The 12,767-nt window shown below is 45.9% G+C and overlaps 1 protein-coding gene across 1 annotated transcript in view; it reads right to left on the bottom strand.

The window, feature by feature from the left end:
• CLCN1 (chloride channel, voltage-sensitive 1) overlaps nt 1-9,056 on the bottom strand; it is a 39,487-nt gene extending 30,431 nt beyond the window's left edge. Inside the window, exons 1-3 of the mRNA XM_010567615.1 lie at nt 8,886-9,056; nt 1,435-1,588; nt 778-909 (exon numbers count right to left, since the gene is read on the bottom strand). Coding sequence (XP_010565917.1) covers nt 778-909; nt 1,435-1,588; nt 8,886-9,056 — 457 coding nt within the window. The remainder of the gene's footprint in view (nt 1-777; nt 910-1,434; nt 1,589-8,885) is intronic.
• Nucleotides 9,057-12,767: the final 3,711 nt, after the last annotated feature.

The raw sequence follows: 12,767 nt of genomic DNA on the forward strand, positions 1-12,767 counted from the left end.
AGTGTGTGGTGGACATCAGAAGCCAAGACCTCTGAGAGGAAAGGGGTGGGGTGTGCGTGCAGCCCAGGATTGGGACACGGAGGGTAAGGAGAAAGCAGCAGTGCAGTTAACAGGATGTGGGCAATGTTGTGTGTGCACCAAGGCGGGGGACAGGGGGACTGGAAGATCTTGTAATTGTTACACCTGGCAAAGGGGAGAGGGACCACAGGAAGAATGGAGGGAAGGGTTATAAGACAGTGATCAGGAGATCTTTGTGAAGAGAGCCGAAGGAGAGAGCACTATGTGGCCAGGTAGCAGGAAACTGCAGGGCACTGTATAAATAAAAATTGGATAGAACAATAATGAGGTAAAAAGCAGATACAGTGTCAGGAGGGCATCTAAGAGCTCCTTCCCCTCCCCATCCCCCATGTGCTCAATATTCCTGGGGCGGATGGGAACCAGTATAATAGGAAGGACCACAGTACCACTTCCCTGTGCCCTACATACTCAAGGGAGCAGGAGGGAAAGGCAGTCAAAATAATGGTTTGTCTATGACTCATCATACACATATCCTTTGCTCCTACCTGCTTGCTTCCAATTTTTTCCCTGCCATCCCTTTAAAGAACCTCTCCCTAGTTAACTTTTTCTCTACTATGTTGCAAGTACTTTACACTTCCCAGGCAGCAAGGGGTGAGGATGAGCACCCATGTTAAAGGAGGGGGAGCATTGGTCACTGGGGTTTGTAAAATTTTCATATCATTTACCGTGTGCTTTTTGCAACACCTGAATGGGACCCACCCTGTAGGCTCTTCGCACTGGCATAATCCATTCCCCAGCTCACCAACGCCATGACCAGACCCAACAGAACCAAGAAAATCCAGTCCTCTCCAAGCTTCTTGGTAACGTATTTCTGGATGCGTCTAGCACAGTCTGCGGAGGGAAGAGCAAACCAGAAAAACTGAGGGAACATAGATGAAGCCTGTGTCTGTCTCATCTCTCCATGCTGAGAGCTGGCTACAATAAGTATTTATTTGGAAGAATCACGGTCTTTGTGTTGAAGGACTGGTACCCATCCATCTCTTACACAGTCCTGCAAAATCTTATGCAGTTTAAAAAAAAAGGGGGGGGGGGGACGACACAGGGCAGAATTTAATATCTTGTGCACTAGCAGCAAAAATCTGATACAAGAAAGTCCTTTTCCTCCTGTTACAGAGATCTGTTATGGAAAAAATTCTTAACTTGGGTCTGGTCTTTTTTCCAAACAGGTCTTGACTCTTCCTAGGATGAAAGCTCACATGAGAAAATCTTTTTGATCCACCGTGATTCCTTTTCCTTCCTTCCCTGCTTCTTCCCAGTCACAATTTTCTTGTCTTTTTTGCCTTGCTTAAATTCCATCTCTCTGGCTGGCCTACTCAATATCTGGTCATAGGATAATGACAGATGAATTGTCCCTACCTTGACATTTGGAATAGTGCTCTTCTTTGATCTCTACTTGACTCTCGCGTTTCAGGGGTCTTTCATTGTTCTTTTGGGCCCGCTTCTCATTCAGTAGTTTTGCTGCTTCCTTCTCTGCAAAGTCAGTTATCTGGTCTGTGTATTGGCCATAAAGCTAGAGGAGCAGAAAGCAAGAGATATCAAAAGGAAATCCTTCACAAATAGCATTAAAGATGAAAAGGCAGATCTACTAACAGTCTGAGGTGCAGACCCAAATGTACCCAAGCAGGAGAGACAGACACAGAAACTCTCAGACAGATGCAGCTCTTTTTTTTTTTTCCTTTTTCCTTTCTGGGTACCTCTCTCCAGTCTCTCCAAAATCTTTTCATCTCCTTTTTGGGGGTACAAAATAAGGTCACAGAATATTAATTGCTTTCTAAAATCCTGAGAAAGAGCTGGCTGTGGTCTGAAGATACTGAGCAGGCTTTTTGGAGGTACAAAAGAAGGTTAAAATAGTTCACATGAGGCTGCCACCCTCAGGGCTGTCTTACAGATTTCAGCAGCACTGTAAAACATCTCTGAAGGCTTCGAGAGGTATTACACTATCAAACAGGCTGCAGGAATGTCCTGCATCTGTTCCTCCTGCTGCCAAGGAATGCTTAACAGGGCACACGGCCACTGATGGTGTCTGCGGAGGAAAAGAAGCAGCATCAGCTCAGAAATATCACAGGGTACTGCACACCTCCTCTCATTATTTACCAAAATCATCATGCTAAGTCCTCACGTATCTCCAATTCCTCTGAATTTCCTAACTACTTAATCTAGTCTTTGTCTTCAGATACTAATCTTGAAATGCAGCTGGTTATATGCAATTCACAACTAACTACACGCACTTACCAATGACATTTCATACATAAATCTGTAGTAAACTTGGCAGCTGTGCCACCTTGTCAACAGCAAGTGAGCTTGAAGGATCCTGACTGCATCCCCATGTTTGTTTATCAGATTCTCTGAAGAGCAGCTATCCTACCTCACTCTTCCAGAGTACAGGTGGGGAAGGTGTGCATTTGAGAAGCAGAGAATAAGCCTCTCCTCCGCACATGTCCTTCTATGAACCAGCTTTGGCTTTACCACCCGATGCACGGCCTGTGATCTTGGCACTTCCCACCTGCGAGAAGGTGACCCTTTGCTTCCTCCCCAGCACAACATCTGCTTCTCCAAGATTTTCTGAGTGGCAAGAGGCAAGTGAGCAATGCTTTGATGAGCAAAATCAGACACTTCAGCTGGAGAATGACAAGACATATGAGAGACATAAAGCACTACCACATGCTTAGGAAACGTTTCTAGTTGACAGCTCCTCCTTTCGAAGGGACACAGGAGATGTTGCTTTTGTTCCCTTGAGATTAAAGAGATTCAGGGACCCACAGAAAGATTTACACTGGAAGGCACCTCTGGAGGTTTCGAGTCCAAGCCTCTGCTCACAGCATGCGAACTGCAGAGCCAGACCAGGCTGCTCAAGACCTTGTCCAGGGAACTCCTAAACATCTCTAAGAGTGGAAGTTCCCCAGCTTCTCTCAACAGCTGTTTCAGTGCTCTACCAATTCATATTTCTACATAACAAGTATGACTGAAGGTCTTAAGTAGTTTATTTATTTGCATATATTCCTCAAGAGACACTTGAGCCATGTGCAATAGCCCCCTTTGAACACCCTAGTGTTTTATCACAGAACACACATTTAGGCTTTTTTAAATCATCCTGCTCTTAAGGTGGCTTACCTGCTGTCTCTTAAATGAATTGATCCTATCTGAACATCTGAAAGCATTCTTCTATTCATCACTGTATTGGAAGCTGACAAATTTAATGTAATTGTTAACCACAGGATTAGCAACACACTCTAGGCAAACTAAGCAATGCAGATTCTTTGCAGTGAGGAATGGCCATGCTCTGACCCCCATAATACAGACAGGACAGTGAAACATCAGGCTGAAGAATTTCATATACAAGGTAAGCTATCATATATGGAATCCAGTCCTAAATAGCAGACTGCTCCTTTTTTCTCTCACTGTGTCTGTTTCAGCCAGAAATGCAAAGTACTAGCAGATTTTAGACAAATGCATCTTCACATCACCTCAGCTAATGTTTCATTGCCTTTACATGGTCACAAGGGATGGGTTTATATCAAATACAGCTTAATCCAAACTATGAACTCAAACCTGTGTGAAGTATGATGTTCAAATTAGAGTCTTCAATCTGCCCAGATGGAACAGCATGACAGTATAATAGCATGAATGGTAAAAGTCCTCATATGGTATCCTAGTTCACTGCTTCTATCAGGCTGGAAAATGGCGCACTCAGGATGTGGGGAAAAAATGAGTTAGTCTCCAGACACAAAAATGAAGGTTCTTGCCTGAAGAACAAGTTAGTCTCAACTCAAAGAATGCTGCATACATGTGCTTTGCTTCTCCAGGACTCTGGCAGTATTTAAAATGGTAGGAGATTGTGGGACACAGAAAGAATCTGGAAATCATAGGATGACCTTAAAGCAAAATTAGGTTAGGCAAGAAATATCCACTCCATTAGAAGACATGTAAAACTAAAAATATAACACAATAGGACTTAAACCGTTCCTTCTGCTGATGCTCCTGCTTTAACACAAGAAACACAGGTTTTCTGAGCAGCAGAAAAACTGGAGAGAATTTTGAAAGATATCAATTACCACCTAAAGGGTTGAGCCAGAAAAGGTACTATCATGTCTAGCTTGGCTACGTGCTGAGACCATGATAATGGTGCAAAACCAGCTGAGGGTATAAAGGGGGACCCACCCGCCCCTATATATATACACACACACACACATTTATTTATATACCACTAAAGGCGGGGGGGGGACCCAAAAAAACATCCAGGGAGAACACACAACCAGGATAAAGTTCATTTTCAGGGAGGAAGCATTTATTAATGTTTAACTGTAAACCAGCAGGGTTTGCCTTTCCAAAAAAGATGGGGAGGTTTCATTGCTTGAGTAATGGAGGAAAAGCTGCACAGCATCTCAGTGGAAAAATATGTACAGCACCACAATCTCAAGCCTTTTCTGGGAGCTATTTTCTGAGAACTCAGCACCTGCATAAAACTGCCCTCCTCTTACCGTCCAAAGCCTAGGCTATTTTCTATGCCACTCAGGCAGAACCATATGTGCCCCACAGCATACTCCAGTCCTGAAATCTGTCCTGGTTTCAGCCCAGCTGGTAACAAAGCACCGGGCAGCCGCTAGCTCACTGCCCCCCCACCCCAGCCCACGTGGAACGAGGAGAAAATATAACGGCAGGCTCGTGGGTCGAGACAAGGACAGGGAGGGATCACTCCCCACATATGGTCACGGGCAAAAGACAGGCTCAACTCAGGGAAGAAACAAAATCAACTTAATTTGCTACCAATCAGAACAAAACACGGATATTGGGAAGTAAAACCCAACCTGAGAACACCTTCCCCCCAGCCCTCCCACCTTCCCGCCTCAACTCCACTCCCAGTTCTCTCCACCTCCTCCCTCCAGTGGCACAGGGGGACGGGGAATAGGGATTGGGGTCGGTTCCTCACACCTTGTCTCTGCCGCTCCTTCCTCCTCAGGGGGAGGAGGACTCCGCGCTCGGCCCCTGCTCCGCCATGGGGTCCGTCCCTCCCGCGGGAGACAGCCCTTCACCAACTTCTCCAGCGTGAGTCCTTTCTGCAGGTGGCAGTTCTTCACGAACTGCTCCGGTGTGGGTCCCTTCCACGGGCCGCAGTCCTTCAGTCACAGACTGCTCCAGGGCGGGCTTTCCCATGGAGTCCCGGCCATCTTGGGGGGCCTCCGCTCCCCTCCATGGGCTGGGGGGGGGAGGGGGACAGCCTGCTGCCTCACCACGGGCTGCGGGGGCATCAGCCTCCTCAGGCGCTCCCGCTCCTGCTCCTGCTCCTTCACTGACCTCGGTATCCACAGAGAAGTTCCTCTCACATTCCAATCCCCTGACTCACTGGGGGTTCCCCTCTTAAATCTGTTCTCCCACAGGTGTTACCACTGTCACTGAGGGGCTCGGCCTGGGCCAGAGGCCGGGCTGGCTGGGAGGCGGGGGAGCTTCAAGCAGCTTCTGACAGGAGCCGGCCCTGCAGCCCCTCCCCTGCTACCAAAAAAACCTGTGCCACACAAACCCATAACAAAATATCTTCCCCCAGCATGGCCAGTGCATATTGTTTTTAATCTGCTGCTCCTGGCCATTGAGGCAGCCTTGGGCTCTACTGCTCATCCCTCTCACTACCACCTTGTAGTCATCCTGCTATTCCTGAAATTATCTTCCTTAGGTTTTTTTTTTCTGATGGATCACAAAAGAGTAGCCATATTTGGTCTCAAAGATGAGACGTCCCCAAACTCACTTCATAAGTAAATTTAAATGTCAGTGAAAAGTCTAGGCTCAACTGCTTAGACACAGAGCCAATGAGGCACATGTGAAGGGTGGGGGACAGCAACAAAATAATAGTTCTTCCTGAAGAACAGAAGGCAAAGGGGAGATCTAACAGCAGTCCCACCACCTGAAGGGAGAGGGGGGTTGGAGAGAAACATCAGAGCGAGACTTCTTGGTGGCACACAGTGAAAGACAAAAGGAAAAAGGCTTAACTTGCAAGAAAGGGAAGTCAGTGCGAAAGGAAAACATGTCCCCATCCACCCCGTCTTGAGGGTGGTTCAGCACAGGAACCCAGAGGGGCTGGGGAATCTTCTGTCCTGCAGATGTTCAGAACGTGCCTGGACAAGGCCCTGGACAACCTGACCTACCTTTGGAGTCAGCCCTGCTGTGAGCAGGGGCTTGGGCTAGAGACCTCCGGAGGCCCCTTCCACCTACATCTTCCAGTGGGCCTGCTATTCTATATTACTGCATTGCCTAATTACTTATTACACATCCCTCCCACTACACCCATCTGTGTGTTGCTGAGTGAGCTCTCTGCCATGAACACCCTTTCTATAGTCATGAATAACACAGCGTCTAAATACTTCACCAGCTGTAGCTGCTTTCTCATGCAGAAAGAAAACAATACAAAATCCTACAGTGTATGAGAATGTATATTTTTATCAAAGTATATTACATCATCTATCATATATCTACTGTTATCTTAATTGTCCAAAAGTATGTATATATTACTATTATTATCCTACTACTATTATTATTTTATTATCTATTAACCACTATATGGGTTTTGACCATCAATTACCTGAAGGTCCCAGGCCAAGGACCAAGATTTCACCGTTCTGGGGCCTGAGTAAACCCAACCAAATCACAGAGCCAGTCTGAAATAGCTTCCAACCTACATACAGAACAGAAGGCAACAGCTAGCAAAAGAAAAGGGCACAGCAGAATCAAAATCTCTCTCTGCCAACTGTTTTTTCACATGACAATGGGGAAAGAAATCTTAATGGTTACTCTGCATGGAAATGGATGAAAACATGCGCAGCAGGCTGTTTTTCATGCTAATAACGTAAGTGTGCATGTTTGTACAAGGTGTACATTAGCATATATATTTATACTTTATCTGCATGTGCGTGAATGGCTAGCAAAATATACACATGCACAGCAAGCCTGGTTTTGCCAGAATATGTCTGCATACAAAGTTTCATATATAAACATACATGCACATGTGTATGTGACTGTTTATGTAAAAATATTTCTAGGGCATATTTGTCAGTAAATCTATAAACATGGCTGCCTGGTTTTTAGGTTGCAAATTGTGTTCACAAATGAATACTTGCTTGGGGGGAGATACTGCCTGAAGCTGTGCATGGGAACGCATTTGATGGCCTGCATGTTTGTGCATGAGGTTGTCTGTCTACATGCATTGACCAGTATGCCTCTGGAGCTGGGAACAAAGACACTCCAGTGCCAGGGAGCAAGAGCATGGAGGTGGGTTGTATTGCCTCACTGTGTCATCCGCGCCTGCTTGTGAGAGTGGTTTTAGGCGTGTGAGACTAGCATATCAGGTGGGTACACGTGAACTGGGATGGTTTTGTGCATGGATGTGCTTTACTGGAGAAACAGTTTGCATCGCACAGCTCCCCCCACCCCCAACTCACTAACGGTTTGTGCAGCACAAGGTGCATTCCCTGAAGGCACCTCAGCTCTCCAGCCCTAGGCATTGCTCCAGCTGGGCGCACATACCTCTCCATTCCCATCCCACTCCGTGCTCACCCTGTTAGCATGGCTGCTGCAGCCAAGCCATTGCCTTGCATTAGTGTAAATAAAGCATAAACTGCTCCAGTCAGACCTCTGTCCAGACGCCTTCCCGTTTGCGCTGCTGCTTCCAAATCAGCCAGGGAGTGGTTTTGGAAAAGTATAGTGTAGGAGACATTTGCGAACTCTCAGATGGTTTAGACAGTTTCAGGAGAGAAATTCCTGAATATGGCCAAGGAACTGATTCTGTGATCTTTTGCAATGTGGCACATATAATCCTCACTGGGATACTTATCTACTGGAAGAGATTTTCTTGGTGGCAAATGTGGCTTTTTCCCCACCAGTAAATCACAAAAGTCTCCTGGAGATGATGAATGCATCCCCTCCCTCATTGCCCAATCACTCACTTAAGTATTCATGTAAGGGGATTTGTATTCACGTAAGGAGAAACATCCTCTCTGTGTGAATTTCACATTCACATGCTCTCTCTCTCATCATTTGACTGGATCCTTCATTGCTCTAAAGCCCTCTTACATCGGCTTAGCCTGAGCAGAGCAGTAGGTAATAAGACACCAGAACTCTGCTGTAAAACCTCCCCTGTTCAGGAGGCTGTCCCAAAAGGAGAGGTAGAGGAGATACAGTGGGTAATGGAACAAGAAGCCATAACCAGACTCCCAGGCATTTTTCTGAACCGCTGCTTGTATGAACCAGAGCAAGAGTCAGGTCAAATTTAAGGGTTAGAAAATCTCTCACTTACAGCTCCCCTAAGAGCTACCAAAACTAGCAATATACATGTATGGATCTATGACCATGAATTGCTTTTTGGTCAGAGAAAAGCCAGAACAGAGCTCTGCTTGACTTCCTCTATACAGCTGTGCAGACAGATACCCATCTATATACATCACTGTCCTCTTTGTTTTTATTCACTCTTCTGCTCTACTTAATACCACTATGCAGCTGAAGGCAGCCGCAGTTTCTCTTTGCTGTTACAAACACATTAATGGTCTGGTTGATTTTTCCCATCCCAGCTTGCCCCTTCTAACTCTGTTTGTGCCCATGGCAGATGAAAACGACCCCTGACTCAAAATGCTGATAGCACTCCTGGATGCAAGTACAACCGTGAAAGTCAATACCTGACCTGGGAGTCAGCAAGCAAAGGGGAGAGTTGGCAGGATTGGGAAGGGACAAGGTGTGTGCTCTACCAGCACCACCCTGGGAACCCCAAGAGCCTATGTGATCCCAGGGAGACCTGTGCTGCCACAAACATCCCAGTTATCCAGCCCTACCTGTGGGTAGCTGAGGGAGTTCTCCAGGCAGTGCAGGTCGTCCCCTGTCCCCCCGGCCTCGTGTCCTGCCTCCAAAGGTATCCCGTAACGGGTGCATTTCTCAAAGCAGACATAGTCGTATTGCGGTGTGCCCTCCCACAAAGCTGACTTCGATCTGGATTCCTGCGTCATGGTCTCTGAGCTCTCCGTGCCTCTACTCTTCCTCACTCTCAGTTGTAATGGAGCTGCCACTCTGGGCCTTACCTAGAACCACCATATGTTCTGGCCAAGAGCATGGCCTCCACACTTTCTTCTGCTCCCTCCTTCCTTTCTTCCTCTCCTCAGACCACTCTGACTTGTCCTGTTCCTGCACCCACTTTCTCTCTGCCCCTCCTCCTCCTCCTTGTGCCTCTCTTCCCTTGCTCCCCTTTCTGCTCAAAGGCAGTGACTGCAGGGTTTAACTATATTTATAGCAACCTTCCTCTGCCACATGATTCCCCAGTGCCGTGTCTGATCTCAGCAAAAGGTGCTAACTCTGCTGGGATTGAATATCAGGTGTGGGGAAGAGGGGAACTCCTGAAGGAGAGGGAAGGGCGGGGGGGAGGGGGGGAGAAGGCAGTAAGACAGGCAGAGCTAGAAGGACAGACACAGAAAGCAGACAGGAGGAAGCAGAAATTATTATCCAGGAAATCTCTTCTTTCACACCTTTCCATCCTAAGCAAGCCATATTTGCAATGAGAACAAAATTCAGTGGTCTTCCTCGTTCTCTCCCCAGATACCAGCTGTCCAAAGACTGAGTGACAATCATAAAGATGCCAGGAGCTATGGTGAGATAGAACAAGATGGACACTCAGTGTCCCAAGACAATTTTTCTAAGTCCATGGTCCAAAGGAGAAGCAGCAAGCCCTAATGGAGAAGTCAGGCATCCTTGTAAACTGCTGAGTGTTACAGCTTAATCTCAGCCTTCCCATGAGGAACACTCTATGCTTTTGAAGAATGTCACCAAACTGCTCTGTGGGTATTCAATTATGGGTATATGCAGAAATTTATTCTTCTTGATGCTCACTTTTCCACAGGCTAGACCATTCAACAGCTTCTCCTCTCTACTCTGCCACTTGTTTCTCAGCCAGGCAAAAAAGCAATAAGCTCAGCCAACACCAGGGAGCTACAAGCCAGGGACAGGAATGAGAAGCATGTTCCAGCAACATGGTCTAGAGACACCGCCCAGTACTGTCAGTGAGCTGCCTGTAACCATATGTCTTTTGATGGCTATTAATCAATGAAGAGCAGTGAGTTCAAGATCCTAGAAATTGTGTACAAGAAAAGAAGACCCCACATGCCTCAAACGCAGTCACTAAAGAGGTGCTATTAACTCATTCTTTCTCCTCTTGTACACACTCAGCTCTCCAGAACAATGATTTCCAAGCTCTCACACTGTAGGATAAGAGATTCGCAGGCAGGATGGGGGAGAGAGAGATTGGCAAAACACCCTTTGTTTGGGTCCAGAACAGTAGTCTCATTATCTCATTTTGCAGACCCCTGTAAAACATTTCTCTTGGAGGCTCATTTTGCTTTTTCTCAGTCTGCATGGTCCTCAAGAGTGGGGTAAAAAGACAGTCTCCAAGAAGAAGACACACTTGATTTCCTCCATAAACCACCTCTCCACCTCCTCCAATGTTTCTGCTAACAATATCCATATGGGTACCCATTAGCAATAATATCCATATGGATATTGTTAGTCTGTACAACCCACACCTGGTGGCAGGCCAGGCAAGCTCTGAATATTTACAAAAGCACTATCAATGCTGCCTCAAAACATATAGGCTCATCTGTTTCATTCTCACCAGCACTCACTTTACTGTCAATAAGCAATGTTTCCTGGAGGAAGACTGTGGCCCATCAGTAGGACAAAACTTGTAATGAACCACCTTAAAGACGAGTTTCTAAGTGACCATGTCTAGGAAGTCAGAGAAGAACATTTGGATACCCTCATAGATTTCCATCATAAAGGCATTAACTGTTCCCAACCTATTGAGATGCTTTTGGAAGACCAATGTCACTATGGCTTACATAAAAAATTATGCACAGCATATACTATACAGTGTACAAAATATAAAAACCTGTATAGAATGTGTGCATCATATATAGAAAACCTAAAGACCAACCACAGTAAGACCCAGCAAACATCAAAGCTATAATACAGCACCAGATCTTCAGTTACTATTACATTTACTGGAGGAGAACAGTCATCACAGCCACTGGAGAAAACTAATGGGAACCTTTACCCAAATGTGCACTCTTCTAGCTCTTGTTTTTCAAGAGGCACAAGAATAGCACATCAGAAATTGCTTCAGTATAAAAAAGAACCCCCTACTGCCAGCTGATCAAACTCTACCGTCTCTCTTGTATGATACTGTTGTGGAACTTCCATGGAAAATAATTATATAATTATAGCCTAAAATAAGATGATCCTCCCCTGAAAGGTTTTTACCAAGAACTGTCCCTCTCAGCCTCCAAAGTGTCCCCAGCCTCACTCACCTCATCTATAAAAGCATGAAGGACCCCAAGGCCAACATTCACCAAAAGACTCCACATGCTACTCGAACAAGAAACCTTTACTATCCTCATGAGGAAGACAACCCACAAAACCCCCACGCCCTCACATGTAATACACCTCATCCAGTGCACCAAATGGGAGACTGATAACTGTACAGATGAAACTGAACAATCATTATACACATAGTGGTACATGTGTACACTCTAAGGACTTAGCATTTATTTCATTCCCAGTGGGACAGCACTTCTCATCAAACAATCTTTCTACCTCTGATCTCTGTACCCTGATATTGTCTACCAAGGAAAAGACTGAGAACTGAAATTCACCATTCCAGTACATGACAAAATATATGCCACCTGTAGAGATACTGGATTTCTGTCACATTATTTCCTGTGTCCTGAACACTAATCTTATGATGCTCCACAACTCATAAATCACCCCTCTTGCTCTTTCCCCTAGGAGGAAAGCCTTTTGTCAGCTCTCTGGGCACAATTAACATCCTCTCTATTCCACAATAATCTTTTGTCACAGCCTCACTGACACTGGTCTAGTTAAATTCAAAGCAGCTACTCTCAACTTGTATTTGCTCTGAGATCTGCTGCTTCTGTTTCAGACTCAGAGAAGAACTTGCAGCCCCAATACCTCACCCACTTTTTCCAGCTGGCACAGCTGACCTAATGGAAGGCATTGTTCCAGCTCTACCCGTTGTACTGTCCGTGTTTTCAGATCAGCAGAGTCCCAAAAGTACAGAACACTGAGCACAACCTGAAAAGATCTGCCTTTCTGAACTGCTGCTGCCCAGCAGCTGCTGTCAAATCTCCCCTATCACTTTTCCTGTAATTTCCTGCCACAGTTCTTTATATATTTTCTTTATTGCTCATCTGTCCTAGGCCTAGCTCTTCCCTTCTGCCAGAACACAGCAATGTAGTGCTTCTATTGCTTGAGAGGTTACCAACCGACTCAAAAGACTACCACAGCAGTGGAGGAAGATGTAAAAAAAGAGGAAGATGTAATAACCATCTTGCACTAGTCACAAGCACAGATGACCTGTACGTATGGCTTGACTCCTCAGGTGCTCCTAAGCCTCTTGAAAGGGCTCACAATAGTTTCTAGACTGCCCCACAGCCCATGAGAGGAAGGGTACACAACCTGCTCATACACCATTTTTTTCTTTGCCTATTACAGGCCCTAGAGGGACTCCAAAGCATGTTTCTGTGGTACTTCCTTCAAGCAGGACATCTTCATGACAGATGAAACTACAGCTACAGCCCAAATCAGGGCCTTAGGTGAGGAAGAAGAAAGGAATAGAAGTTAGAAGAACTCTCACCCAAGATGGGTCTCTTCTG

Source organism: Haliaeetus leucocephalus, unplaced genomic scaffold (assembly GCF_000737465.1).
Source record: "Haliaeetus leucocephalus isolate CR32 unplaced genomic scaffold, Haliaeetus_leucocephalus-4.0 Scaffold228, whole genome shotgun sequence".
Lineage (NCBI taxonomy): Eukaryota > Metazoa > Chordata > Aves > Accipitriformes > Accipitridae > Haliaeetus > Haliaeetus leucocephalus.